Below are 25,874 nucleotides of genomic sequence, written 5' to 3'. Positions count from 1 at the left end.
TGACGTGAAATTGATGACATTTAATTAAACCAAGGGGGTGAGTAATGCGACACCGTACTTGGCTTCCGTCTCAAATACTTTTCACAACGTGTGACAAGTGACAAAAGAACAAGCCAAATGACATTCAAACTATGCAAAACAGCAGGTGAGCGCGTTGCAGTGGAGTTTGTCATCGGATGTTAACATACAAAGTTATCGTATTTTGCCAAACTTTACACCTGCACCGTATTTTAATGAAAGGTGTTTTAAAAGTTTTGGATGGTATTTAGTTATATGAGACGGGGTTACAAAAGGGAATCATAACAAGGCTTATTTTGCTTCCCTTCACACTTAAGTAATCTGCTTTTAAAGGCAAAATGCTTAACAATAATGACACAGGGATGTGAGGTTACGTCATATAATACATTGGAAAATGAAAGATATCCTACAGCGCATTTAAAAAAAATACAAAATAAAAAACACAATCCAACAAAAGTTGATAACAGATAAAGATGAATCATCATGAATGCATTCGGAATAATTCAAGTTGACAAGTCAGGGTGATCATGACGCTCTTTTTTTTTTTTATTATGAGATGACTCACACAATGAAAATGAGCCAGGCCGCTTTTTATACACGTCACTGTATGGTTGATAAACAAATACAAGCACATCACAATAAATCTGCCTAAGGTAGGAAATGTCCTGACGGTTATTCAATCCAAACATTTATTACACGGATTTGGTCAACCACAGAGGGAAATACACCCCCAGAAGGCCATTTCTTAGCTCATTAATGTGCTTCCAATGCAAAATTGCAATTTCATCAGATGGTGAATTGTGGGTATTTGTTCAAATCATAAAATATTTCACTCTGCCTGGAGCGATTAAATAGTTTCACTTCTTTCACTAGATCCTCATTTATTAAAATCTATTTGTACATCAAAAGGACAAATGTGAAGGGAAAAAACATTCCCTTGGCAGTGATTGACATGTACATTATTTGTGCAAAAATTTCCACAGTTCAATTAACGGGCACATGTCGCACGTCTTGAAAACTATTTACACATCACATTTTAAAAGGCATGTACATATTTACTTGCAAAATCAATGGAATTAAATAATTTTTTTTATACTGACAATTGGCAACTTGTTCAAAATGTAAACTACAGCAAGTGAAGGTCTTAAAAAAAAATTACAGGCAAATGTGAATAAAGCCTCTTTACACACACAGATCCCACAAAATTTGCCAGATACAGAAATATATGGATTGCAATTTACAGTCTTCTACTGTCCCATTTACAAATATTAAAATGTCTCATAATTGCAGAAAAAACACCAAACTTTACAGTTAAAGTGGTGCCCTGATGAGGGAGTTGAGTTTGTTACATGTCAACGCTCATAAACCAAAACACTTGCATTTCAAAACATTCTTCTCCATTGAAATGAATGGAAACGCCATCAATCCGTTGCATTAAACAATCGTACTTACTGTCCTTTATAAAAGCATCCAGTCATAACATCATAATATGGAATCTATTGAATTAAACAGTTTGCATGTCATGTTTCCACAATTTAATTTGTTTTGCAGCTTCTGCTCGTGTACGTGTGTATGCGTATATACAAGAACACGACAGTCACAACTGCTCAGAAGTCGCAGTGATGAGTCATACCATTGTCTTTTTTTATGTTGACTTTTCAGTAAACCTCAACTGGGAGTGGCACTCGACTGCTTGAAGCAAGCCTGTGGCGTTTATGTTATCTGCCAAACTGTTGCATGTTGTGGATTTGGCTGCCTCCGTCGAGTACTTGCAAATCGAGGTACCACCATTCTTGGAATGGGGACATTCCAAGCCAACTTGGATAATGTGCCATGTGCCACTTCACCAAGTCATGATTATGTATCGGATGACAATAAGAACCCCGCCAAAGCAGGAAATTGAAGAAAAGGATAGGCGTAAGGATAATGAATACAGTTTAACTTTTTTTTTCCCAGTTATGTTCCATAGTCCTAAATTCCACGTGTAGGTTAAACAGATTATAAGGGAGTGACTTCCCTATGTCTGGTCAGAACCTGACAGCATTTGTAAAACTCACATGCATCCTGCCATGTCATTTTCTGTTGGACCATTTGTTCTGGCTGCTTTAGATACAGTTTACGGAGGTATAAAAATCAGTGCTTGACAACGTACGTACGTACCAGGGCAGAGTACGAACACAAGTACAAACATATCCTTGCTGTACTTGAGTTTTTAACCCCCCCCCAACCTTTTTTTTTCTTTCTTCGAGAGGACACAACGTGTAATTCATGGATTTGACTTTTGTAACGTTACAAGTGGAGTCCTGCAGAGATCAGTTCTTAGCCCTCGACTGTTTACTCTACATGCTTCCACGTGGTGACATTATATGTAAAAATAAAATTTGTTTTCACTGCTGTCACTGATACCCAATTATATATAAACTTGCGCAATTCCTGTAATTGAAAGGTGTGCCTTACGGAAATTAAACAATGGATGGCTTTCATTTTTTTTCCTTTTAACTCAGATAAAACAGAGATGATTACAACACTCTTGAGTCTTCATAAAAGTACTATTGCCCAGAGTGATTCAGCAAAAAAAAAAAAAAAACAGTTTTATATTTGACTCAACACTCTTTTCAAATGCACATTAAAAATATTAGTAGTACTCGTTTTTTTTTCACCACTTGAAATATTGCTGAAATCTGTCCGATTATATCTGCTAGTGATGCAGAAATCTGAATTGTCGTTGATATGAAAACAGATCTGCACTTTCAACTCCTTACTTTGTCAGGCTTATGATTTTCTCCAACCTGATACCTGCGAGTTGACTGCCACCACCATTCTGTAGTTGTTGATTCAGCAATGCTGTTGATAGCTGGCTTTTCCAGGCTGCGTAAAAGTGGCTCGGAAGGAAACCTTTCTGGACCGACAAAGGTCCTTCCCTGTGTCTCTTTGTCACAGACTACAGTAGATGTGTTTAAATGTAAAAATATGAGTCGGACGCCTCTCCGCTCTCCCTCATCTCACTCAGCTGCTTGTTGATGGATTCCTGCAGAGAGCCCAACGAGAGTTCCAAACCGAGACTGCTTCGCTCTTCCACTGGAGAGCCCTGAGGGAGCTCCAGGAGAACATGTGAGGGCTCGGCGTCAACCAGCTCCTCTCCGTCGCTGAGTTTCAGTCTGTATGCGCCTTTTGTCTCCGCAGAGCTCGTTTCCGTGGCGACCGTTTCTACGGCAACCTCATCGCCGGGCTTGTCTTGCAGCGCAACGTTGGTGGCGCTGGTGTCGGCATTTCTAACTTTGGAAGCCCTGAGAGAGGCCAGTCTCTCGATTTCCTGAACGAGTTCTTCGTTCTGCTCCTTCCACTGGCGGTATTTTGAGGCTGTCACGGCAGGACCTTCCAGAATTTTGTTGATCTGCTGTAATTCAGCTTCCTTGGCCTGGAGAACAACGTAGGGGTTTAATTCCACAGTATCTACTATCGATCTGTCGCTCTGTCGATGAAAAGGCATAGGCCGCGATCCAAAGCATACCACATCATGGAGCCATTTATTGCCACATATGAAATCCATTCGCCAGGCATGTCTGGAAATGGGTAGGCATGAAAGAGGGTTTTGCCCACCTTGTCTGGGAAATTCAAGCTTCTACATATGTAATGACAAAAGATGCCAGTTGATGGCAATGTTGCACTAATTCGGATTTGAGATCAGCACAGCTTTTGAGTTGAAAATAAAGAGTCGGAGGTGAATATGTGACATTCATTATGAGGGAGAGAAAAGCCAACATGTTGAAAGTCGGAGAAGTTTAGACACTTGAACAGAGAATGAATAAGTATTGTACTAACAAGAGTATGAGTCCCGGTAGTTAGTAGAAAGTGTGTATTCTGACCGTGAGCAAAGATGACACAGTTCATAAAGCAAATGGCAAACTATTATTTGGCCATCAAAAACAATTTCTCAGTCTAGTTTTTGTTATTTTACAGTTTGAATTGTTACAACCCCCCCCCCCCAAAAAAAGATTATTGTGTATGTTTCTTTTGATAAAACCAAACCATGTTCTACTGCTGCTTATTAAAGAATGGGAAAAGCAGGAAACAAATTTTGGGTGGAAAACCAAAATCTATGTTTCGGTGTCTATATTATCACAGAACTCTCTTCTGTAGGTCTTGGAAGGTGAGCTCGAAAACGGTTGGCAACACTGTATGAGAGACTTTGAAAATGGCTGGCAGTGAATTCATTGTTTCAGTTTTTCAAAATCTGATCAAATAGTGCACTCCTTTGGGCCTTGAATTCTCTACCATTAATCAATAATTGATTCCACTAACTTACGATACCTGATGGTTAAATGAACTTGGGAGAGCGAAACCAAAGCACAGGTTTGATCCTCCCCCCCACCATCCACACTCACCTTCAGGGTGCTCTGCAGGGCACGGAGCGTATGTGCTTTCTCATTAATGACGGGGTTCTTGTTGCGCCGGATGAACGACCTCCTGAAGTGATCGTGTGTAAACGGCTGCTCTTGGCCCATTAGGGACACGCCTCCTTCCTTGATGTTATTCAACATTTTGCCCATTTCGTCTTCTGGGGCGGCTGGAAACCACCAGTGTCAAGTTTAGTCAACATTAGTCAGGAGCAGGCATTAATGGAAGTATTCTCATACCTTTGCTGCCCCCTGTTGTAGGACTTGGCAACGGCACCTTAGTGTTGGTCTTGCGCTTGGGGCGAGGTAGGGTGCTGGACTGCACTTTCTGTCACACATCATCAACACTTTTTAAGATGAATTGCTCCGAAACAATGTGTTTACCTTTGCAGATGCACTGACCTTATTTCTCCTGCGGGACGAAGGGGATACCTCAGTCTCGGATTCTGTCTCACTGTAACACTCTGTGTTGAATGCACATGCACAGTCAAGGTTTGGTGGGAGGTTTCCCGACCAGAAATAAAAGTATGTTGTTATATCTATTATTTACAACAGATATATCTATCAATGTGAGTAACATACAGTAGAGCCTTGAGATACATGTTGAATTGGTGCAGCGACTGTACTCGTAAATAAAACCATTCCAGCCTCCCCAAAACACAACAAAAATGCAATAGAATTTTTTTCAATGAGGAAAAATAGCCATCTATAATCTTGCATTGGCTCACAATTTGCGATGCAACTAAATGGAATTACAATCGCAGTCATGGAAGGATTTAAATTTGTAAGTCGAGGTATGGCTCGACTTAAATTTGGGGAAATTTATGTTTGGTGGGCTGTGAGATTTTTTTTCCACGTAAAATATATGTCATTCACCTTTTTATAAATAACAAGACTACGTTAGCATTAAACAGCACTTCTACATACCAGTGTCATAGACATGATATCAGCATAAAAAATACGGTATTGTTTGTCATTACAAATATTGACTAAAGTATTATTTCTGACTTAAATATGACACAACTTCATTTAAAATTTAAATGCCATGAAGTGGGAAGGTACCTTCTTCGCTGTCTGGGCCCGGACTGAACTTCTTATGTTTCTGAATTGCTGTGATGAGACAGTTTATCCACCTACGGAAAACAACATATTTATTTAAAAAAATGTAACAATTGACAAAATTTTAAACGTTCATAAATGTTTTCCTAAATGCGTCGTGTTTGACAAAAAAAAAAGTGTTTTAATTAATGATGGGGATTGTCTGTAATACTAACTCTAGGGGGCAGTGTCGACTAACACTTCAGGAAAAAGCTGACACTTTACATGTCACCCTTGCAATTGTTTTAAATAATTTTTCTAAAATGAACGTCACACCAACTGTGGGCCCAACTTACTTGCTCATGTCGCTGACATTGTCGGCAGCGAAAAAGAAGTTGTGAAATCGCTGGTGGCGCATTTTGAACACACTTCAGATGGGAGAGAATGACTTTGAATTAATCACATCGTATGTGAAACACTCAACCAAACCAAACAGATTTGTCGTTACTATTTTCTCTTGTGCTCGCCAGCGCTCTCTATGTTGTAACTGGCGATGTTGACAAATCCCTCCGCCTTCTCGTCCTGCATAGTAAAGAATGAAAAGATGGGTCAAAATGGATGCAGTGGACACGACAGCAGCACATCTAAAATCAAAACCAAATTGTGAAGGAGTCTTGAAGTACATTTTAAAATTCCTTAACTCAATAGCATAATTACTGAAAACAAATCGCAACAATAAAGATATCTCAATAAGAACTTCAACTAATCTTGAATTGCATTTCAAGTACCTGTACGTGAATTGAACCATATTCGCACCTGTTGGCTTGTGTACCAATAGAGGGACGGCCCCTTGAGGACGAACCAGAAGCGTTGCCACTTCTGGGCGATGAAGACGCTGCTCTCCTTCCTCTTCTTCCACAGCCAGCCGTCGCAGTCGGGCAGCACCAGCTCTCGACAGGACACGCGGCGGCGACTAAGGGCAGCTGTCATTCCTGGCATGGCATGAAATAAAATGATCCAGATCGAAAAAAAAACCCGGCTGTAGTTAGTTGTATTCTCAAGACGTACCTTTGGTTGAACTCTTCTTTGTCTCCTGGTGTCCCTGAGAATCGAGCGGAAATTGACTCAGTGCCTGTTAGTTTAATTCAAACGTCTGGGCAATTCATCAAAATATAATCATGATTATGATTTTGGCTCCTCACGATCATAAAAAGCTTACAATTGAAGAAAAACCATGACTATGCCGAACGGTGCGGCAATGTTGTGAAACACCCTTGTTGCTTGTGCAGCAAGCATGCTAATGCTAGCAAGCAATGACCCATCGAGAGGCTTGTTGAAAATTAGCATTTCATTGCAGGGGTGATATTCCTTCAAAAGTCCCGATCCGATCAAAGTGATCGGAAATCACAAGAGTTTCAGCTGATTGGGGGAAAAAAAGATTGGCGGCATTTAATTGTTGTTTTTTTTTATTGCTATCGTTTCAATATACTATTCTTTCACCTTAAAGCTAATTGATGTTCTTGTTGTTCTTTGAACTTGTATTTCAAACTTTAATAGCGGTATCTTAATAAATACAAAGTTTTGAATTTCTAAATCTTGATTTCAATATCAATGAAAAATAATCATGGTGATTCGTTTTTGCACACAGTCGCCCAGACCTTACGTCTGGTGTTGTCATTTTCTTACCGTGTGGCCAACCATTTCGGGACAGGAACTGACACTCGCTCTCTCCTGGTTTAGTGCCTGCAGTGAAGAACTTCGGTAGAATTCGAAGGGTGAAGTGCTTCGTGATGAGGGCGAGAGGTCTTTTGTCTGGTTGAGACCCAGGGACAGTCTCGACCCGGCCGAACTTTCAAATTCTCCTAGAAAACGCAAATGTGAGAGACGTTACTTCAGACTTTTTGTGACATACATGGAGAACAAGAGGTTAATGTAGGAAAAGTCAACTGGAGGACTTGGTTGCTTCTGGAAGTGTTCTACCTGAGACTAACTGTGACGATGGAGTGGCTTGTGGAGTGAGCCTGCCTTCCAGCTCCTTATCGGCGGACAGCTCTGATTCTTCTTGTCCCATAGGGTCCTCAGTCACCTCTGGCCCTAGAACGGCTCTCCTGCGCAGTAAAATATACACAGACCGAGATTAAAGGAAATCAATGGTATTGTAGGGCTGATTTAAGATAAGAAGTGGAAGACGGATGGCTCATGACCTTAATGGTCAACAGTGTGCATATCTGAGGGTTAAAAGCAGAGCACAGAGAAATCCTGCATTTTGCAGTTTGTTCTTTGATATCACTATTTCATCACAACGCACAACACTACAGTCAACGGCACCACTATATGATGAGCATAAAAGAATTCAGTCCTGAAGAGTTTTTGAAATGAAACATTGAACTTCAGCAATAAGTGAACGCGTTGTTCTTCCAAAAGGATTACAATCCTCGCCCAGATGTTCATCCCTCCTACTACATCCATTTATCAGGGGGCATCTGTTCGCCATCATGTCTCACTGTCTCTTCTGGCCCCATCCCTCTGTCTCCTCCTTTTCCTTTCACTCCTCGTTGGAATCTTTCCTGCACGTATCACAAACTACCTCAGCTATTCATCTTTCTACTCATGTCTTCCTGTGTGCGCAGGGTGGAATTTATGGCATTTGCTCTCTTATTCCAACTACTGTGTCCTGGTAGTGAATGAGGTTAAAGTGCTACTAGCAGGTTCCGTTCAAACAAGTAAAGCGTTTCCACTCGCTCGTCTGTACTGTCTGTAAATTTACATGACTGAACTATGAGACTTTGCTTTAGCCCTTTCAGGAACAGCGGTTACTACAGTGGACACCTTATGATGTTATCAGGTTACAGGGCACATGTTAAACACAATTAGCATACGTGGAGCAGATAGCTGGCTCAAATAGTGACTCACAACATAGGTAGTTTTAGTGTTGTAGTTCGAAGTAAACCTGCAGTTTTATTGAAGTGGAGAGCTAGTTGGCTAGCTGCCTAGCTACAGTATATGAACAAAAAAGAAAAAACAATCAGGACAGCTTTCGCAAGAAAATCAAGTAGGATTAAAATTGTTACCTGAAAGACAGGGACCGAACTGAAGCTGCTACCCTCTCAAAAATGGAGTGTCTTGGATTGTCTTCTTCGCCCTCTTCTTCTTCTTCCTCCGAACTCTCCTCTTTGTAGCAGTCCTCCTCCTTTAGACAGGGTTATCAACACAGATACAAGCGCGTGAGTTTCATTTTCGATACTGTTGCAGGGTCTTGGCATTACCAACACAACAGTGCAAGTCAGTTAGTTAGTTAGCTAGTAAGTTACTCGTGTGACTCAAAGTTATTTCTCAGTTAGCAGAATGCTAAAACTCCATTCTCTTGGTGGTATTGGGTAGTTAACAGTGTAGATTCCTAGGGAGCAAGTCTCAAGTTAGATGAAGCTCCATCTGCCTTGGTTCCTAGGTAGGATCGCTTATAATTTGTTAGTAGGTATTTGTTTAAATTGATTTGTCATTGCTGTGCTCAATAACTAGCTTAATAGCGAGTTCGCTATCGATCGCTGGTATTCATTGCCAAGTGTTTTATTAGCCTCGATTTATTAGTCAATGAGTCAGTCAGTCTGTCAGCTGTTTTGTTAGTTAGTTAGTTAGTTAGTTAGTTAGTTAGTTAGTTAGTTAGTTAGTTAGTTAGTTAGTTAGTTAGTTAGTTAGTTAGTTAGTCAAATTGTGAATGACTTAGCATTGTTTACGGGGTCTAATCCTAAGTGACACAAAATTCCAACTATCCATTAATGATTTGAACCGGACACGAATGTGTGTCGCTGGTGTATTTTGACTGCAGTGTCACATTGAATTTGTAGCAGAACTGAATGATTAGAGTAGATGAGTCCTTCAATGACCTGCGCAGAGAAGGAGCACTGGCCTGGGCCTCTGCGACACAGTGAGCCCGAAGACCTTTTTATGACCAGACTGACGCCGCGGGGATTCTCCCGTAACTTCTTCACGAGGTTAGCCCTGCTCCAGCCCACCTAAAGCAATGAAAAACACACAGAAGTTCTTTCACATAGAGATTCTGCAAAACAGTTCCATCAGAACACTTAACAGAAGACTAGGAATTTGTCATGGAATTCTGCAAGAGCAGGATCTTTCTGATTTGCCTTTGACTTTTTACACAGCACAGAGCCAAATTTGCCTGCTTCTGGCCTCAACTTCACATTCTTTTATAAACAGGCAATGCTTTCCCATTGAGCCTCTATGACAACTCTGATTTCAGCTAAAAAGGCAGCAAATTGTCGGGTTTACAGTGCCATTTCAAAACAGTGCTTGTATTCCGAATAAGATTGTATCGGCGTGCAACATATTTTTCTTTTATATGATTACTGTAGATGTTATTTCCAACGGGGGGAAAAACTCACCACGATCTGGTTGTTGACTTTGATCACTTCATCTCCAGCCAGGATCTTTGCGACTTCACTTGAAGGCTAAAGAATGACGCAAATAAAGACAGCCTAAGTGGCACAAGAGCTTAGTTGAGAAAGAAGCATAGTGGGGGGAAAAACAACCCCAATTAATCATCTTCTCATCTGATGTGACACTCGAGTGTACAAACTGTGCGTCCCAGTTTAGCTCTCAATAGAAAGAAGCTACTTTTACATCAGTGCTTAGTGTTAATTCATCTTGTCAACCAAGAAAAGTATCCAAACAGCTCCAAGCAGTTTTTAAAAAGAGCAAATGGTAGTAAAATAGGAGATAATTCTTCCAATAGTTGTTGACCTTCACCCGCAAGAGCGATCCAGCTGTACTTGTAGCAGCTGATGATCACTACCCCCAACCCTCAATCACTCCCCTGTTTACTTTACACGCTTAATTAGCTTCGGTTAGCTCTAAAAACAAATGCGCCGATTGTCCATCATTTGGAATACTTTCCACCAAAGATAACGTGTTGCAGACGTTTAAAAAGGGATGGATCCACAGTGCAAAGCGCTCCATTGTGATGCAGAGTGGAATGTTGAAAAGTAACTATGGAAACCGCATATCGCATATGTGGCTTTTATGTTGACGATCTCTCTGCATGTAGGCCACCAGCGCCAGGCATTAGAATCTCTGTGTTTATGATCATTTTTCTGATAAATGAATCACCTTTTGGGGGACCTGAGCATGACCCAAAAGTCAGATTTGTGTGTGTGTGTGTGTGTGTGTGGTTGGATGTATTTTTGCTCTTGATTTGGGTTTCAAAAGTTTGAGAATCTAAACTGGGTGGAACCCGGAATCAAAAGTAAGAATCATTTGGAAGTTGGATTTTTTTTTAAATTATCATTATGTTTTGGTAAATGTGTGTGTGGGGGTGAGTTGGGGGGGGGTGCAGATTTTTGTTCATTTTCTCTGCTTTAAAGTTAAACAAATGCTAAAGGCCAAAGTATTGGTAAACATTCAAATGTTCTGCCGAGAAAAAAAAAAGTAAATTACTGTTAGGTTTTTTTTCTCAGCCAATTTTATTCTGCCAGAAATCTGCATTGGCCTAGAAAATCCAGCTTGGTCAGACCCTTGTGAAAAGTTGAAATGGATGGAAATGTAAGGCTTTTGATAGTATGATTAAAGCTTCTCCAACAACAGTCTGACCTCTGCTACAGTTCCGGTCACATAGTGGTTACTGGAGCCAATGGATGTTATCTCGATGCCCTGGGACAGACAATGAGGGAGGAAAATAAAGACACACACACACACACACACAAACACACACACGGGAGCATTGTTCAGTCATCACTGTGTGAAATATCGATGCCTGTCTCCAGATGTATTGATGGCTCTCTCGGTAATTAGCCATGAGCTTGCTCTGATTCGTTCTATTCAACCATAGGAGCAAGCTAATCTCACCCTCGAGACCCGACCGATACGTTTCACATGGCTACACAGAGTAGATTTACACTCGTTGGCAAATTTCTCAAACTGTTTAGTCACTAAAAGAGCGATCTTCATCGCAGGAATATACCATCGAAGAATATTCCTGTGCAAATGTGCTTGCTTTGGTTCTTTGGTTGAAAAATCAAGAATCATTCTTATTGCATGTTATGTTACTTGCTGCAATTAGTTAGTTTCCCCATTCACCTCCATCTTACTTATAAAGTTACAAATGAATATCTAAAATAATAAAAGAACCAAGCTTTCAAATAAATAAAAGAATATTATAAGAGTTAAATATAAAATAAATACCAATGTACATATTACACTATCCAAAGTTTGAAGTAAAACCACAGCCGAATATAAAATAAATGCACCTCTTTGCCAAAGTTTCATTTAAAATAAAGTCTCAAACCAAAGGGGAAAAAAAAACAAGCATTTTTGTTAAATTCTATATAAAACATAACAAATAATACATATCAATGTTAATCAAAATGTATTGATTTTTGGGGGGATTTTTTTAAGAGCTTCTGAAAGAGAATGGTACAGATGACAAAGAGCAATCAGGAGTGCCATTATGATCGTGCAGTAGGCAAGCTCCTTACTTTCATGAGAAGGGGAGGAAAGTGAACTGAATAGAGGTGTCCCTTTGAATAAGAAATAGACGCGAGACGACGATGCTAAAATAGGCAAATGAGTGAAAAGGTGGTGAAATCATTGCTTTGAGTGCATCGGCTTTGGTGCGGTGTATTGTTCAACCAGTTTCATAAGGTATCAACGACCTTGAGTTCGAGAGAAGAGGCAGGCAATGACGTAAACTAACGCTGAAAGCACATTTAAAAAAAAAAGATTTAAGACTGAGGAGGAAGAGATAAGTTTGGTGTGTTTCAAAGTCAGTGTGATTGAAAACTTAAGATGCACATTCAAAATAATAATAATAATCATAATCATAATTTTTCAAATTTACCAGCTGGTCTCCAGGTGAAGCGGGCACCAGGTCGACACTCTCAAGCTGTGTGGTGTTGGTGATCAGAGCTTGTGGACTGGAGCTCAGGATCTCGTCGCACACCACCACCAATTGACGGCACTTTGGCAATGACAAATGGGATCATTATTTTTAAAAAAAAAAAAAAAGAGGGATAAAAGAGCACAAGATTTGAAGTGACTTACCACAGAGATGATGTCCTTCTCCTTCTCGTAGACGCTTGTACGTTTCTGTTAGATGGGGAAAACGGCACATGGTCGATATGTATGTCATCTAATACTGATGACTGATATTGATTGGTAGTGTTATGCGGAAATGGGACAAGCTCCAAAAAAAACAAACAAAAAAAACTAATCAGGGCATTTCCTGTTTCCGAATCACTTACTGTGGATTTTATTATTGAAGCCAATGGGGCAAATAGTGGACACCGTCTGTATCATATTGTATTGTACTTTGTAAAACAAACAGTGATAACATACTCAAATACAATAATTGAAAATAAATCTGTTATATAATGTAGTTTTTGCCACACTTTCTTCTTCAGTTGCGTTGCTCATAGTGGCATGTGCACCATGACCACGTGGGGGCAGTATAACATGCAAAGAGAGTCAGAGGTGTCTCAACTCTGATCAGCTCATCAGTACGGCACTAATATTAGTCATTCATTCGGCACAAAGGATCCCGGTTGCCAAATGATCTGCCAACGTGTTGCTGAACCATTTGTGTTCAGATATCCAGTGCTTAAAAATCATTTTTGACACCCTTGGCCTGACCAGAGTTAAGCTAAATGGCTGCTTGGTTTTAAACTAAAAACAAACTGACGAGCTAACCAAATAAACCAGTGCCTGTGAGTAATTGCTAGATTTACAGAAGAAAGGCAAGGCAGCTTTATTTGAATAGCACATTTCAGACACAAGGCAACTCAATGTGCATCACACAAGCAAGGACACAGCATCGAAAAGTATTGACACAACGGTTTACGACCTTCATAAGCCAACCAGCGAAAACAAAAGTAGCGTACCAAATTATTCAAAGAACGTACATTGGCGGCATTTAAACACATTAACTCATTCAGTGCCAGCCAACTTTGGATCAAGTCTGAAAAGATGTTTAAAAACGTCTTTGGGAGTGAATGAGTTAACACATCGTTTAAAAGTTAAGTAAAGAAATAAAAGTAGGCCTCTAAAATTGTAAGGTCAACAACACTGCCACATAGCTGCTAATTGTTAGCTTGTATGTTCAACATTGTTTGCTAGCATTCGTGTTAGAGCCAGAATTTGGTTACTTTGACTAATAAATTTAGTCTACAGAATAGAGATGTATGCAGCTGCTCACTTTTATGAACACCATATAAACACTTTTAGATGGACAATGAGATGGGAAAAAAAAACAATGAAGGAAAAGAGGAGGGTGGATGTCTACACCACGCAGAGCACTCGGTGGCGAGACTCCCAAGTGCAACAGGGAATTACAAAGCTCTTTCGTGAGCGCCTAATGAAGTGTTGATTACATAAAAGCTTGTGAAGGGTGACTAATCTCTGCGAAATTGCAACAAAGAGGCCACAGTAGCAAGATTTTTTTTCAAACTAATTAAACAATGCATTAGGCAGTGTGACAGCCAGAGGTACTTGCTGTTTCCATTTTTTTTTGTGGTCTACTACACCACCTTACACAGAATGCCCAATACTGTCAACACTTCAAGAGATATTCTGAGAAAGAGGAGTAGCACCTTTTTCTTTGCAGCATTTCAATACTTGAGGTTACACACCGTTCATACCTGTCACTGGAAATGATGCTGTCATTTATTTTTTTGGAACACATCACATTTGTCACAGCAGGAAACGACTGTGGCCACAGGTTTGCGAGAAGACGACGTTCCCACACTGACCATGTCGAATGAGAGGCCGTAGCATGTTTCCGCATAGATAATTTTTTTTTTGCTCATGGAGATTGCAACCATTTGACACCACTCGGGGTTTAAAAGATGAACTTTAAAATATGTCTAAAAGTGAGACTTGTAATACCAAGGCAGAGATTTCCCTTTTAAGGTCAGCCGATAAATGACTCAAAGTAAGTAAATCATATTACACCAAAACGACACATCGGAACCCATTTTGAACAAGTGCGGAGAGGTATTAGGATACTGATGTGCGACATCATTAGGGGCAAAGGATTTTGAAAAACTTATTTTTGTCCTCGCCCCAATATTGCGATTTAATATGTCATCATCTTCTTTCTTCTTTCTACATACATTCTTGCTGCTGGAGGCTGTAAATTTCCCCAGTGTGGGACGAATAAAGGATATCTTATCTTATCTTATCTTATCAACTCCTTACCCGAAAGTTGCATTTTGAAAGGCCCATTTTTAGTTTCCTCATCAAGGTCTCCTCTCATGTATTTAAAGGACCGACTATGCGAGTGGATAAAAAGAGAAGGTACTGTGCTGTTCTGGGTTATGTGGCTCAGTGTATGTGTGTGCATGTGTCTTTGGCCTAAAGCTGCTCTCTCCGTGGTTGTCAAGGAAACAAAGACAAGCTTTTTTTTTTGTGGGAGTATGGGAAAATAAGGGAACCAATGGAGATAAAAAGACACAAGCCTTAATTGAGGGTTCAAATATGCAAAACTTGACGTTCATTGTTTCGTGTTTTGTCGTGAAAACAATTCAATTCAATTCAATTGTATTTATAGAGCACTTTCGAACAGCCATCGCTGCATACAAAGTGCTGTACGTGGAGCAATTTAACATGTACAATAAACAGCAAAACAAATCAGTAAAACAGTGTTGTAAGCCGCCGTTCTGTCTCCGGCATCAAGTTTACATTCATCAAATATTTTGTATTTGCCAGCAGGTCAACAGCCGGCTATAAAAAGACTCTTGCTTCTACCAGCTTCTCGTTTTTCCACATCACTGCTTTACTTAACATCTCTCAAGGTGACACCATTCCCATTTTAAACCTTGATTTTTATTTTATCTTCATAATAGCGTCAAAGAGCTAAACTTGTTAAAAGACCCGGTAAGGAATTTTTTGATTTTGCTTTGTTTTTTTTTACAAATGAAAGGACATGAATTAATCTGTAAAAACGCTGCACGCAACTCTGAACAGTAAAATTTTATATAAGCTACTCAAGTAGGTGGTTGCCATGGAGATGATGCAAGGCTAGCTTCCTTATGACAAACATATCGCGGAAAGCCTCAAAGGTGCAATCGTTTTCAATCCGTGCACCAAAAAATCCTACGTTATTGTATCAGCATATCAGCAAATGTCATGAGAGACTTCAGCCCAGTGAGCATTTAAAACAGTGCTGGACAAAATATGGCTCCATTCTGTAATTCGTTTCCCCGAGCATCTACAGTCATGAGCAAGAGTTATGTTAATTCAAAGGTCTTTTAAGATGTAAATAAAACGTTTTAGATATATGAGTGGGGTTTTTTCTCCCCCCTTTTTCCTGACCCTGGGCCTGGTTTAAAAAAAAAATGAAGTGAGGCCCTTGAGCACTAATCTTTGCAAACCCGTGATAAAGGATTAACACCATGATGTTTTTCCCCCCTTTTTCCATTGACACTTATTAATACCGCCAACAGCAATAAAATAACGCAGTATCACCCTGCAAAAACAATCTTCAATTCAGTGCCTGTCAATGTCTTTGACACGCTCACATTCCCACCTATGGACAACTGAAGTGTGCTCTTCCTGAAACATTCTAAGATGTCACAAAATGCTGCCAAAGTTGACAAATGGCCATTCAGACTCACTGTCACACCTATGGGCAATTTCAAGATTTCAGTGAGGAATGAGGAAAGTAGCCACAGTACCAGAAACATCACGTCACAACATCAGATCCACGTACCTCAAGCGTAAAGCCTCCAAATACACATTTGCGTCCACATCCAGGTTCAAAGTTCATACATCTTTCACCCTTCCAAGCGTGTCCTTACTGGCTGAGCAACTTCAACACCGTCTCAGCTCAATCCACAGCAGGCTGGCCGATTGCAGCGACAACATGCAACACACACCAGCTGACTTGCAATTGTGGTGGCCCTCGGGCTGGTGGAAGGCATGACAGCACGCACACTTGACCAAACATGAAATCAGAGTCCTTTCTTCACTGTCAAGCATGAGAAGCAGCTCTCTTGTACTATCCTATGCTACTGATGTGACCTATTTGTTACCCTTTACAAACACACACACACCCATGCCGTAATGTGACTCACCCACACATACAGGACACGCTCCAAATACATGCGTGTGGATATGGATGAACACACACTTGCTGCAGTTTTATAATGCAGCGAGGACGGCTTCAAGAATTTGTGATATTTCTCTTCTACCATGTCATCAACACGCAGCCTTAATGAACAGCTCTGAGTTCATCATGACTTTTCAGTCGTCATATTGTTACATTTACTCCCAAGTTTCTCATACCTCAGAACATGTTTCTCAATTGAAATGAATGGTGATCATCTGCAGCAGACGTGTCATAACTAATTGACATGTTGAGTCGGGTATGTCTTAACCTCCAAGGCAGAGGCTTCGTCGAACCCCTGGGACCGATTCACCGAACCCCTAGGGTTCGATCGAACCCAGGTTGAGAACCACAGCACTACACACTATTTTTACTGTAACATCTATTTGGGCAAAATCAAAGTTGCTTTGTTGTTGATATTTAGAGCTATGTTTAGATATCGCTCATAGTCCACTGTACAGCTTGAAACTTTCTGACACGAAAAGTTCAATTTCTTGCGCGGTCGTCGCAATGATCAACTCCTGTGCCAAAAATAAACACACACTAAACACCACTCACTGCGAAAAAAATAAAAAATCACAAACCAAATCAAGAAACCTGAAACTTGAAGAGCGAGAAAAGAGAACCACACAAAGCAATGACCCAAACACACGAGAATACAATAGCATACATACAAGAATCCAAAAACAGGAAATGAGGGCACAATAGGCGTCATTATCATGTACAGGGTACAGTGACTTATCATGACGTTCTGATCTTGCCAGTCAATCACTTTTAGCGCACTTCCAACACTCGAGTGGAAAACATCCTATGAGTCAGCTCCATTTCTCTCCTCCACATCAGTGGTCAATGAGATACTGTCACTGCTCCTGCATACCAACACACTCATGCGCCTATTTTTGACAACCTTTTTTTTTTTTTTTTTAATGTTTCACATGCTCCACCACATTATGAGCTGCATCGTCATCATTTTCACAGCTGATGCGGACAGAAGGAATAGAATGAATCAGTGATGACAAATGCTGTAAATATTTGTTCCTTGTACACAATTTCATTCTGAAATCACGCATGAGCGAGAGTACACAAACAACCATTCACACTTACTATACGCCCACGCCTATGGAACATTTTGAGCCTTCAATTAACCTATGAAGTGTGTCAAGTTCGTTTAGGTTTACACAATTGTATTTTTGTTCCTTGTTTTCTTATTTTTCTTGCCAAGGCAAAGCATCTCAAACAGTAAAACCAATCAAGCAAGCCATTACCTGTATATCGTGCTTAAATGTTCTAGTTGTTTTCGAAAAACTACTATAAGGCAAATAGTTGAGGATTTAAGATTTTGGGGTGGCCCTGGATCCGTATTCCAATAGACTAGATCCACACTTGCAATGAACAGCGACCAAATACGATCCACACATTCAGAACCAAAACCAAAAAAAAACTAGTTACCTGTTGTTCTAAAATCTGAGCTCGACACAGAGCTGATAGTGGAAAACATTTTTTTGCTTCTAAAACTTTATTCCTCAGACTGTTTTGGAGACAAATTGGGTCATTATTTTAGTTGTAAAGTTTATTTGTATCTTTGCATGTGTCTACAATATAGAAACAAATGTACTAATCGTAGTAGCACCTTTATTTTTGTTTTTTCAAACTAGCCTTGTGGCCCATGTCAAACGTCATTTTGAGTATATGCCGCGGGCCACTAAAAAGTGGACAGTGGGCCACAATCTGCCCCCGTGCCGTAATTTGGACACCGCTGTCTTTTTAATAGAATACAATCTGAAACTCACAACTAACAAAATAACTATGAGTCTATCTACATATCTGTCAACTACCACCTCAAAAAATTCTTCACACGAAGCCCCAACCAAAACGACTAACGTGAAAATACAGTTGTGCAGTAGCCCTGTTGTAGGTTGCGTTCGTCAGAATGAAGGAACTGATTTATTCCTTAAAAAAAGAACTTATTTAAAATAACTGTAAACTACTGTAACTTTTCTCCACAGTTTGAACCTTGTTAATGCACATAAATACAGGAAAATAAAACGGCTAATAATGATTCCATTAAAATGTATTTCACAAAGTGAAATAAAATGTAGACCTGTTTTAAAGTGTTTTTTTAATGCAAAATGTACTGTCCTTAAAAGTTAAATGACAACTAAACTCTACTTAACAGGTTTATTCTACTGATTTTAAAAACGTTTAAGAGACAATATTTAATTGAATGATTTTTAAAAATGTTTTATATATCTCTGTAGGAAGCCGAATTAACGAGGAAGTAACTGTACCTGCAGTGCCGGTCTGAAATCCACATCAGGGCCTAAATTTAAATTCCTTTAAAATCAGATGCTGGTCTTCCTTCTAGCTTTCAATCTGTAGGCATGCCTGCATTCTTTCACTTTTATTTTTGTTAGGGCCCAAACGTCCCAAGTTAAATAGTCTCGTCTTCCTGCTGCTCTGTTACTATAATACACTCCCCGCAGAGTCAAAAGTCAGTAAGCAGTCACTGTGTAATCCCTCCTTCAAGTCCTCCTCCTCCTCCTCTCCGCCTTTCACTATCTGTCAAGAGTCACTGGCTCGCTCCCTCCACCATGAGGTGGACAATTCATTCAAGCTCATCCCTTCTACTTAGCATTTAACATTCATCCTTTAAGGACCTCGCTCTCTAATTTCTCCCCCACATCCTGAAAAACAAGCCCCTCACGCAAGTCACATGTCCACAATCCAGCCCTCCTCCTCCTTTCGTCTTCAAGGAACGAGTGGCTTTCAAATATGCCAGGAATGTAGCGATAACGCATGTGAGGCAGGTTGAATAAGGGGATCTTGTGCTCCTGCTCAGTTTCAGCCAGTCGTAGTTCCTCTATATGGGGATGCTTAAAAAAAAAAACATGCCTTCCTCTTTAAACATTTTAAAAAATCATATTTTTCCATTGTGCAAAGAAGATGGGGAAGGTAATGATTAACTGACTTGCCGCTAAACAGGACAAATAGGAGTGGACCGACCATTGCCCCCTCACCCCCTATTTGTGGAGTCTACAGCAGCACCGCTGTGACGCCCCCTAGGAATGTTATCATTTCAATTCTAAATTATACCACAAAGTATGATCTTAAAACAGTTGGATATCATTTCAAACTTCTAGCAGAATAAAATGGCTGATTTGTTTTTCACAAATATTGACATGTGCAGTTAGTTCCACAAACTACCCAGACTAAAATAAACTCATCCCCAACACAGAAAGAGATGCATCACTTCACCATACTTCCTTAACACCGACTGCTATTTAGACAGAGTTTTTGCATCATCGTGTGGCATCTTAGAGCATTCCAGTATGACCGCAAAAAACTGGAATAGGTGAATTTTTCAACGAACAGATGGGGAAAGACCCCACAGGAATAATAAAACACAAGAACGCGAATTGTTTTAATCATAAATAATGAACCGCAAATAGAAAGGGCACGCTTCTTGCCCAAAGTCGGCTGGGATCACCCAGCAGAACCAGACACAAATGTGGACAAGGTGTACAAGTAGAAATCAGACGGATGGAAAAAAAAAAAAAAAAGACCAACCTTTTGCACAATCATCCCCAGTTCTTTGCACTGGCTCAAGATTTTCTTGCTGGTCGTGCGTGCGCTCACCTGGGAGAGCTGATACCTGACGAGACACAATCAAAATGTACTGGATCATAATAGCGCAACAGCATGTAAACACAGTGGAGACGAGCGCAAATCATTGTGTAGAGCTGCCGTCCATGTTGTTTAGACTTCTAAATAATTCCAAGTAAAAAGAGAAGCTTAACTCTGTGGAAATGCGGTAAATGATGAAATGAGAAGACAAAGGAGAGTTGTGTCTCCCACTCTCGACACAGCAATCAGCCAGCTAATCTCTTTCAATCCTTTCATGTCTATCATCGTCAATTCCAATGCTAACTGAGCTAAGTATTTGACTTTTGAGGCATAAAATATTCCTAAAAAATTGAATTTCAAAATATGCCACCTTTTGCTATGCAGAAGGTGGTGCACTTGATAAGATCAATTTGACGCAATAACTTCATATAGCTGCGAGTTGTTGATGTGCCAAAACTTAAGAGGATAGCTTCTGGAATAAAACATTATTCTTGCCTCAGAATTTCATGGCCGCAATGTTAAATAATGTGCTTTGATTATCCAATGCCACTATTCCTACTCAAGCCTGACTCGGGTAAAAATTGTATTTGGCATAATGTGTTTGTAACCGTTAGGTAACTTTCCTCTTCACTGACCTGTTCAGAATGGAGAAGAGTCCTTTGGCGGAGGCGATGAGCTCCAACACTGCGTGCAACACACTGGTGGACAGCTTGGTGGCGCTCTGCCCGTCGTAGCTGTTGTGGCGCCAGTGACTCTGGATGCCCATTTGCAAGTTGTGGGCCACGAATCGCAGCTTCTCCGTCAGGCCCTGCAGGTTTTCCCCACTGTCGTCGAATGACTGATAGGGACAAATTTATAAGAAGGAATGAAAACCTCACTCAAAGCTTGAATGTAATTTAAGGGATAAACATGTTCCGGATTACTACTTGTTTAGCTGGGTCGACATCAGTTAATGGGGGACTTTCACATCTCATGTATTATAAGTGACAAAAGCGCAGACAAACCCTTATGTGTGATTGGACCAAGGCAGAGCAATTGTGAAAACACAGAAAATGGCTTCATTGATGATTTTTACATTTATTCTCTACAGCCATCATTTAAAAGCGTGAAGAGGTGGAAATTCAGACTTGCGGACATGATCACCGAGGGATGAGCTAACGGACGGCGGTTCAGATGAAGGGCGCAGGTGTGCTTTTATCACAGTGAAATGAGTGCTGTTGCGGGCTGAACGATTTCAGCAAAAGATTGAATTGAGATGTCGATTCACGATTCACTTTTTTTCCCTCCCCAAATCAAGCTCCAGGTCAATATTCATGATGTACAGTAACATTCACAAATCCATTCATCCATCCATTTTCTGATCCGCTTTCTCCTCACAAGGGTCGCGGGGGGTGCTGGAGCCTATCCCAGCGGTCTTCGGACAGTAGGCCGGGGACAGCCTAAACCGGTTGCCAGACAATCGCAGGGCACACAGAGACGAACAACCATTCGCACTCACACTCACACCAAGGGACAATTTATAGTGTTCAATCAGCCTGCCACGCATGTTTTTTGGAATGTGGGAGGAAACCGGAGTACCCGGAGAAAACCCACACAGGCCCGGGGCGAACATGCAAACTCCACACAGGGAGGCTGGAGCTGGAATCGAACCCGGTACCTCTGCAATGTGAAGTCGACGCGCAAACCACTGGCCAACCGGGCTGCCCCACATTCACAAATATGACAAAACATCAAAATATTAGAAGCTATTACTCTCGTCCGGCAAGGACATTAAAGCGACTAGGTGATGATGGTAGTCCTTTTTCAAGATTTTTGTAACTTGTTCAGTAAAGCAAGAACTACTGCGCACTGTGATATTGCGACAATACATGCTCTTTAATTCCATCCAAATTTAATGAAATGTATTTGCAAGAGAGCAGAGGCAGGTCGCATTCAGGACGCTCTCATCAGGGGTCAAGAGGTTTGTTCCAGTCGGGCTTTGTTGTTACATATCAACCAGTGGCACTAATCCACAGTCACAGAGTGTCCATGAATTTTTCATTGCTTTCTCCTCGTTGTAATGACGTAACGGCACACTTGAAAGCGGTCACGCTCCTCCGTGTGATGCTTGGTTTCGTGAATGAGCGCGATCACAAGCCAAACAGGAGGCTGGATGGCGCTCTGTAATGTAAATGGAAACTGTATTAACCATGCGGGTGCCTCTTATAAAACGGTTGTACATTTGCGTCTGTCCTTAAAGCTTTACGTGAGCGTTCACATTCATAGAAAGAGAGTCGGCATGAAGGCTCCTGTCTGCGATTTGGCAGCGGGTTTAAGCCGCTTGAGCTGCCAAGTGCGGCGGTCAATGGCTGTCACTGCACTGTCTTGCTCAATTAGCCTACAAACACACTACCAATTAACACACCGCTTTAAGTCTTATAAATAAAACGACCTCACAAGTGCTTAGGCAGAGGTAACCGGACATTAGAGTACTAAAGTAGAGGTCCCATAAATTTGCAAGTTCACTCCGAGGACAACGATACGGCAACGCGTGGCCGTTACACTTAATTGAATACAAAATGGGGAATAGTACAGTGCTGCCTTTGAGCTATGCGCACCAGTTGTTCGAGATACAAGCAGTCGCTGACTGATTTCTTTGCCGTATGACCACTGAATGGTGGCAGTGAATTAAAAAAATGATTTTACAACAAGCGGCAGTTTGGCAGATGGAGAACAATTCTTCAAAACAGCAGCTTGAAGATGCCACTCATACTTGACGTTTACTGTCAAACTAAACATAAAACAAAGACAATTCCGCATTGCGTATTTAAAACAACCAAATCCATCTGATTATATACTTTGTAGTTATTCGATGGAATAATCAATAGGATAATCAGTTCAAAAACCATTTGGTGGTGACAGCCCTATCTGCATGGATATAGCCGACAGTGACATCAATTTTTTCTTTTTGACCGCAAACTGAAAATACTGCATCTGTTGATTGCTTCAGCAGGTCATCGAAGCTCAATTCCCCGCATGAATCACTTGATTGATTATTACATCCATGGCGTTTGATTCTTTTAATGACTCTCAGATCTCTTTTGAAGGCATCACAACATCGCATGGTGAGCAAGGCCAATTAATACTTGGCGCATTTGTGTGTCCGCAGGGTGTGCGTTGCACCATGTTACGTAAATACGTGTGGACCGCTATCTGCAATCGGATGCGCGCAGACTGAATGCATAAAAAGTGCTCTCAACTCCAAACTTAACCCTGACACAAAACCCATGAATTTAACGTTTAACCTAACCCATAGTCTAACTACCTAACCCTAACCAGAGCCCCCAAAGCACAACATCCTAAATCTCGTTCAGAACAGGAAAAAAACAACACTGATACCAAAGACTACAATGAGACAATGAATTTTACAAGCTCTTTCCAGGAAAGACATGTTTTGCAACAAGACATGTTCTAAATCCAGTGGTAGACTGTAAACAGTCATTCAACAGCGGAGAGTCAGCGTTCTAGTCTGAACACATGACATCTGAAATACCCTCAAGACACCCATAGACTCGATCACCGTGGTCACACACCGCACACAGAATACACGTGACTCCTATTCACGCCTCACCAAGGAGCACAGCTTCTCCACGGCTTCCAATATCAGCTCCTGGTGGCCGATCTTGGACACTCCCAGCCTCTCCAGGTCCTCTGAAGTCAATTGGAGCAGATCCAGGCCGGAGAGATGCCACTCTGACAAGGCATAACGATGCAAGGGTGCGTCCAGACCTGGCAGCGGGACACGAGAGATGGGAAGAGTCAGGCTTCTCATACTGAAAGGCCATATTAGCAGAAGAGGGAAAAAACAAAAAAACAAAAACAGGCCGAGACATGCACCTGGAACCTGGACGCTGTAAAAGGATCTGAGGCTATGTGCTAACAAACTGTGACGACAATACAATACGTATGCAATAATCTTTACTTGTGTCGCGGTTTCACAACAGCGGCAGTTTTAACAGCAGTGTTTAATGATATCTGGTCAGGACTATAAATTGGGGGCTAATCAATTGCTACTGCTGCCATCTAGTGAAAGAGCATATAACTGTTCTCCCGGTCACTATACATTGTCGGCATAAATAGATGACCAAAGATGTATCATTTTGCAGCAAATAAATTATCATTATTGAATCAATTTCCTGGAGCACATCTGTAATCGGAAAAGTGACCTGTCATACATGCTAGTAAATGTTTAAGAGAATTCAAAGTTGGTCATTAATCAGATTTACTTGTTATTATATACACAGTAGACAGTTTTGAATGATCAATGAACCGAACATACCGTACATGAGGAAGCAGAGAACTCACAAAAAGGTCTGAGCTGAGCCACAACGTATTCGAACCAGACTGTTTACGTATTAATGACAGATACATTTGTATTTTCATTCGATTGTCCATGAAAAGTTGCCCACAATGACGACTTGATATATTTTGAGTTTCATCCACTTAAATTGTTGAATCGATCTTTTCACTGCACTACAGACATTAATTTGGTGTCAGGTCTGTCCAAATACATTTTTCTTTTGTTGTGCCAATTTATCAAAATGGGAGAGGTATATAATAAATAGTAAAAACAAAAATCATAATAATAATTAAAATCTCTTTATATATACTGTATGTGTATAGAAATATATATCTGTGTATAAATACGTATGTATGTAGACATAGATATATACTTATGTATTGTCTAATTAGTCAATTGTTTGATGTTGAATCCTCCAACAACGATTCTTGGCAAATGCCAGGCTAAAAACCACCAGATTCTGGCATTGAATTACGTACGTCTAATCTGAAGAAACATCAAGTTACCAAAACAACTATTGTATATTTGACAGTAACAAGTCGACTTTGTACTTGAGTACCTTTTTACTGAAGGAGTTGAATGAGTAATTTTACCAGGGCGTACTCCAACTTAAGTTTGAGTACTTTTGCCACTTCTGGTTAGACGTTCTCACTTTAAAGAAAAGTCTGATCGAAAAAGCATGTCACAACACTCCACTGCGTGAAGCACAGTGTTGACATGATCTAAGCAAAGACTGTTATGGCTCCTCTGGGCCACTTCCTCATTCCACCTCCACCTTTCACTTCCCAAAGGATTTACGTGTGTGTTTTGTAATCGCCGTGCTTCTATTTGTGACTCCAAAATAGCTAACAGGAGATCGTAGCAAGGAACAAAAAGTAGGTATAGTAGGCAGTGGCGAGAATCGGGCTCACCTTGGAGCCACTGGCACACCGTCTCCTCGCTCCAGGCCGTAATCGGCTCCATGTTCGGCGTGCTGCTCCACGCACTCGGTCAGCTCCCCGCCGCCTTGGCTGACGTCTACCAGGCCCTGCTGCCGCTGTTATTGGAGAAAGACGGAAAACTGGCACTCGAATCGGACGAGGACGACGAGTGGAACTCCTTCGCTCAGGTACAGGTGGGTGGGAGTTGGCAGCAAAGCCCCATAGCTCCCCTCTCGTAGTCAAGCAGTGGTGGTGTCCCTCCCCCCTACTCCCTCCTACTCTTACCTGTGGGAAGTCTTGTATAAAGGACTATACAGTACCTGCAATGAAGCAACACTTTAGTCAGAATCCACGTATGTGAACAGAAAAGAACTTTGGTAGAAGTTCAATATAGCTTGAATAAAAATTTAATTTAAAAAAATGAA

At 40.8% G+C, this 25,874-nt stretch overlaps 1 protein-coding gene across 2 annotated transcripts; it reads right to left on the bottom strand.

The window, feature by feature from the left end:
- Positions 1-5: 5 nt before the first annotated feature.
- On the bottom strand, positions 6-25,874 carry cnksr1 (connector enhancer of kinase suppressor of Ras 1). Of its 2 annotated transcripts, XM_052086277.1 has the most exons (21): positions 25,441-25,874; positions 23,801-23,958; positions 20,826-21,028; positions 20,134-20,218; positions 12,507-12,551; positions 12,304-12,423; positions 11,058-11,117; positions 9,854-9,919; positions 9,338-9,466; positions 8,525-8,643; positions 7,434-7,561; positions 7,140-7,315; positions 6,522-6,555; positions 6,270-6,445; positions 5,962-6,035; positions 5,810-5,881; positions 5,478-5,548; positions 4,818-4,879; positions 4,656-4,743; positions 4,404-4,585; positions 6-3,436 (listed from the first exon to the last, which is right to left on the bottom strand). In XM_052086277.1, exons 1-21 carry the CDS (start codon positions 25,490-25,492, stop codon positions 2,975-2,977), a joined length of 2,562 nt encoding a protein of 853 aa, XP_051942237.1. In that variant the 5' UTR covers positions 25,493-25,874; the 3' UTR covers positions 6-2,974. The 2 variants fall into 2 exon arrangements, with proteins under 2 accessions (XP_051942237.1, XP_051942238.1); XM_052086278.1 differs by lacking the exons at positions 20,134-20,218; positions 20,826-21,028; positions 23,801-23,958; positions 25,441-25,874 and adding an exon at positions 16,171-16,385.

Source organism: Hippocampus zosterae, chromosome 14 (assembly GCF_025434085.1).
Source record: "Hippocampus zosterae strain Florida chromosome 14, ASM2543408v3, whole genome shotgun sequence".
NCBI classification, from domain to species: domain Eukaryota; kingdom Metazoa; phylum Chordata; class Actinopteri; order Syngnathiformes; family Syngnathidae; genus Hippocampus; species Hippocampus zosterae.
The sequence above is the reverse complement of the archived record's forward strand: the minus strand, read 5'-3'. Positions and strand labels throughout refer to the sequence as shown.

What these genes read in the sequence shown, in the direction of transcription:
- cnksr1 (XM_052086277.1), bottom strand. Translation starts at nt 25,492, where the DNA reads ATGGAGCCGATTACGGCCTGGAGCGAGGAGACGGTGTGCCAGTGGCTC. An exon ending in GGTGTGCCAGTGGCTCCAAG is followed by an intron (nt 23,959 to 25,440) that starts GTGAGCCCGATT and finishes TCCCGCTGCCAG; the next exon opens with GTCTGGACGCACCCTTGCAT. An exon ending in CGTCCCGCAGGAGAAATAAG is followed by an intron (nt 4,744 to 4,817) that starts GTCAGTGCATCT and finishes GATGTGTGACAG; the next exon opens with AAAGTGCAGTCCAGCACCCT.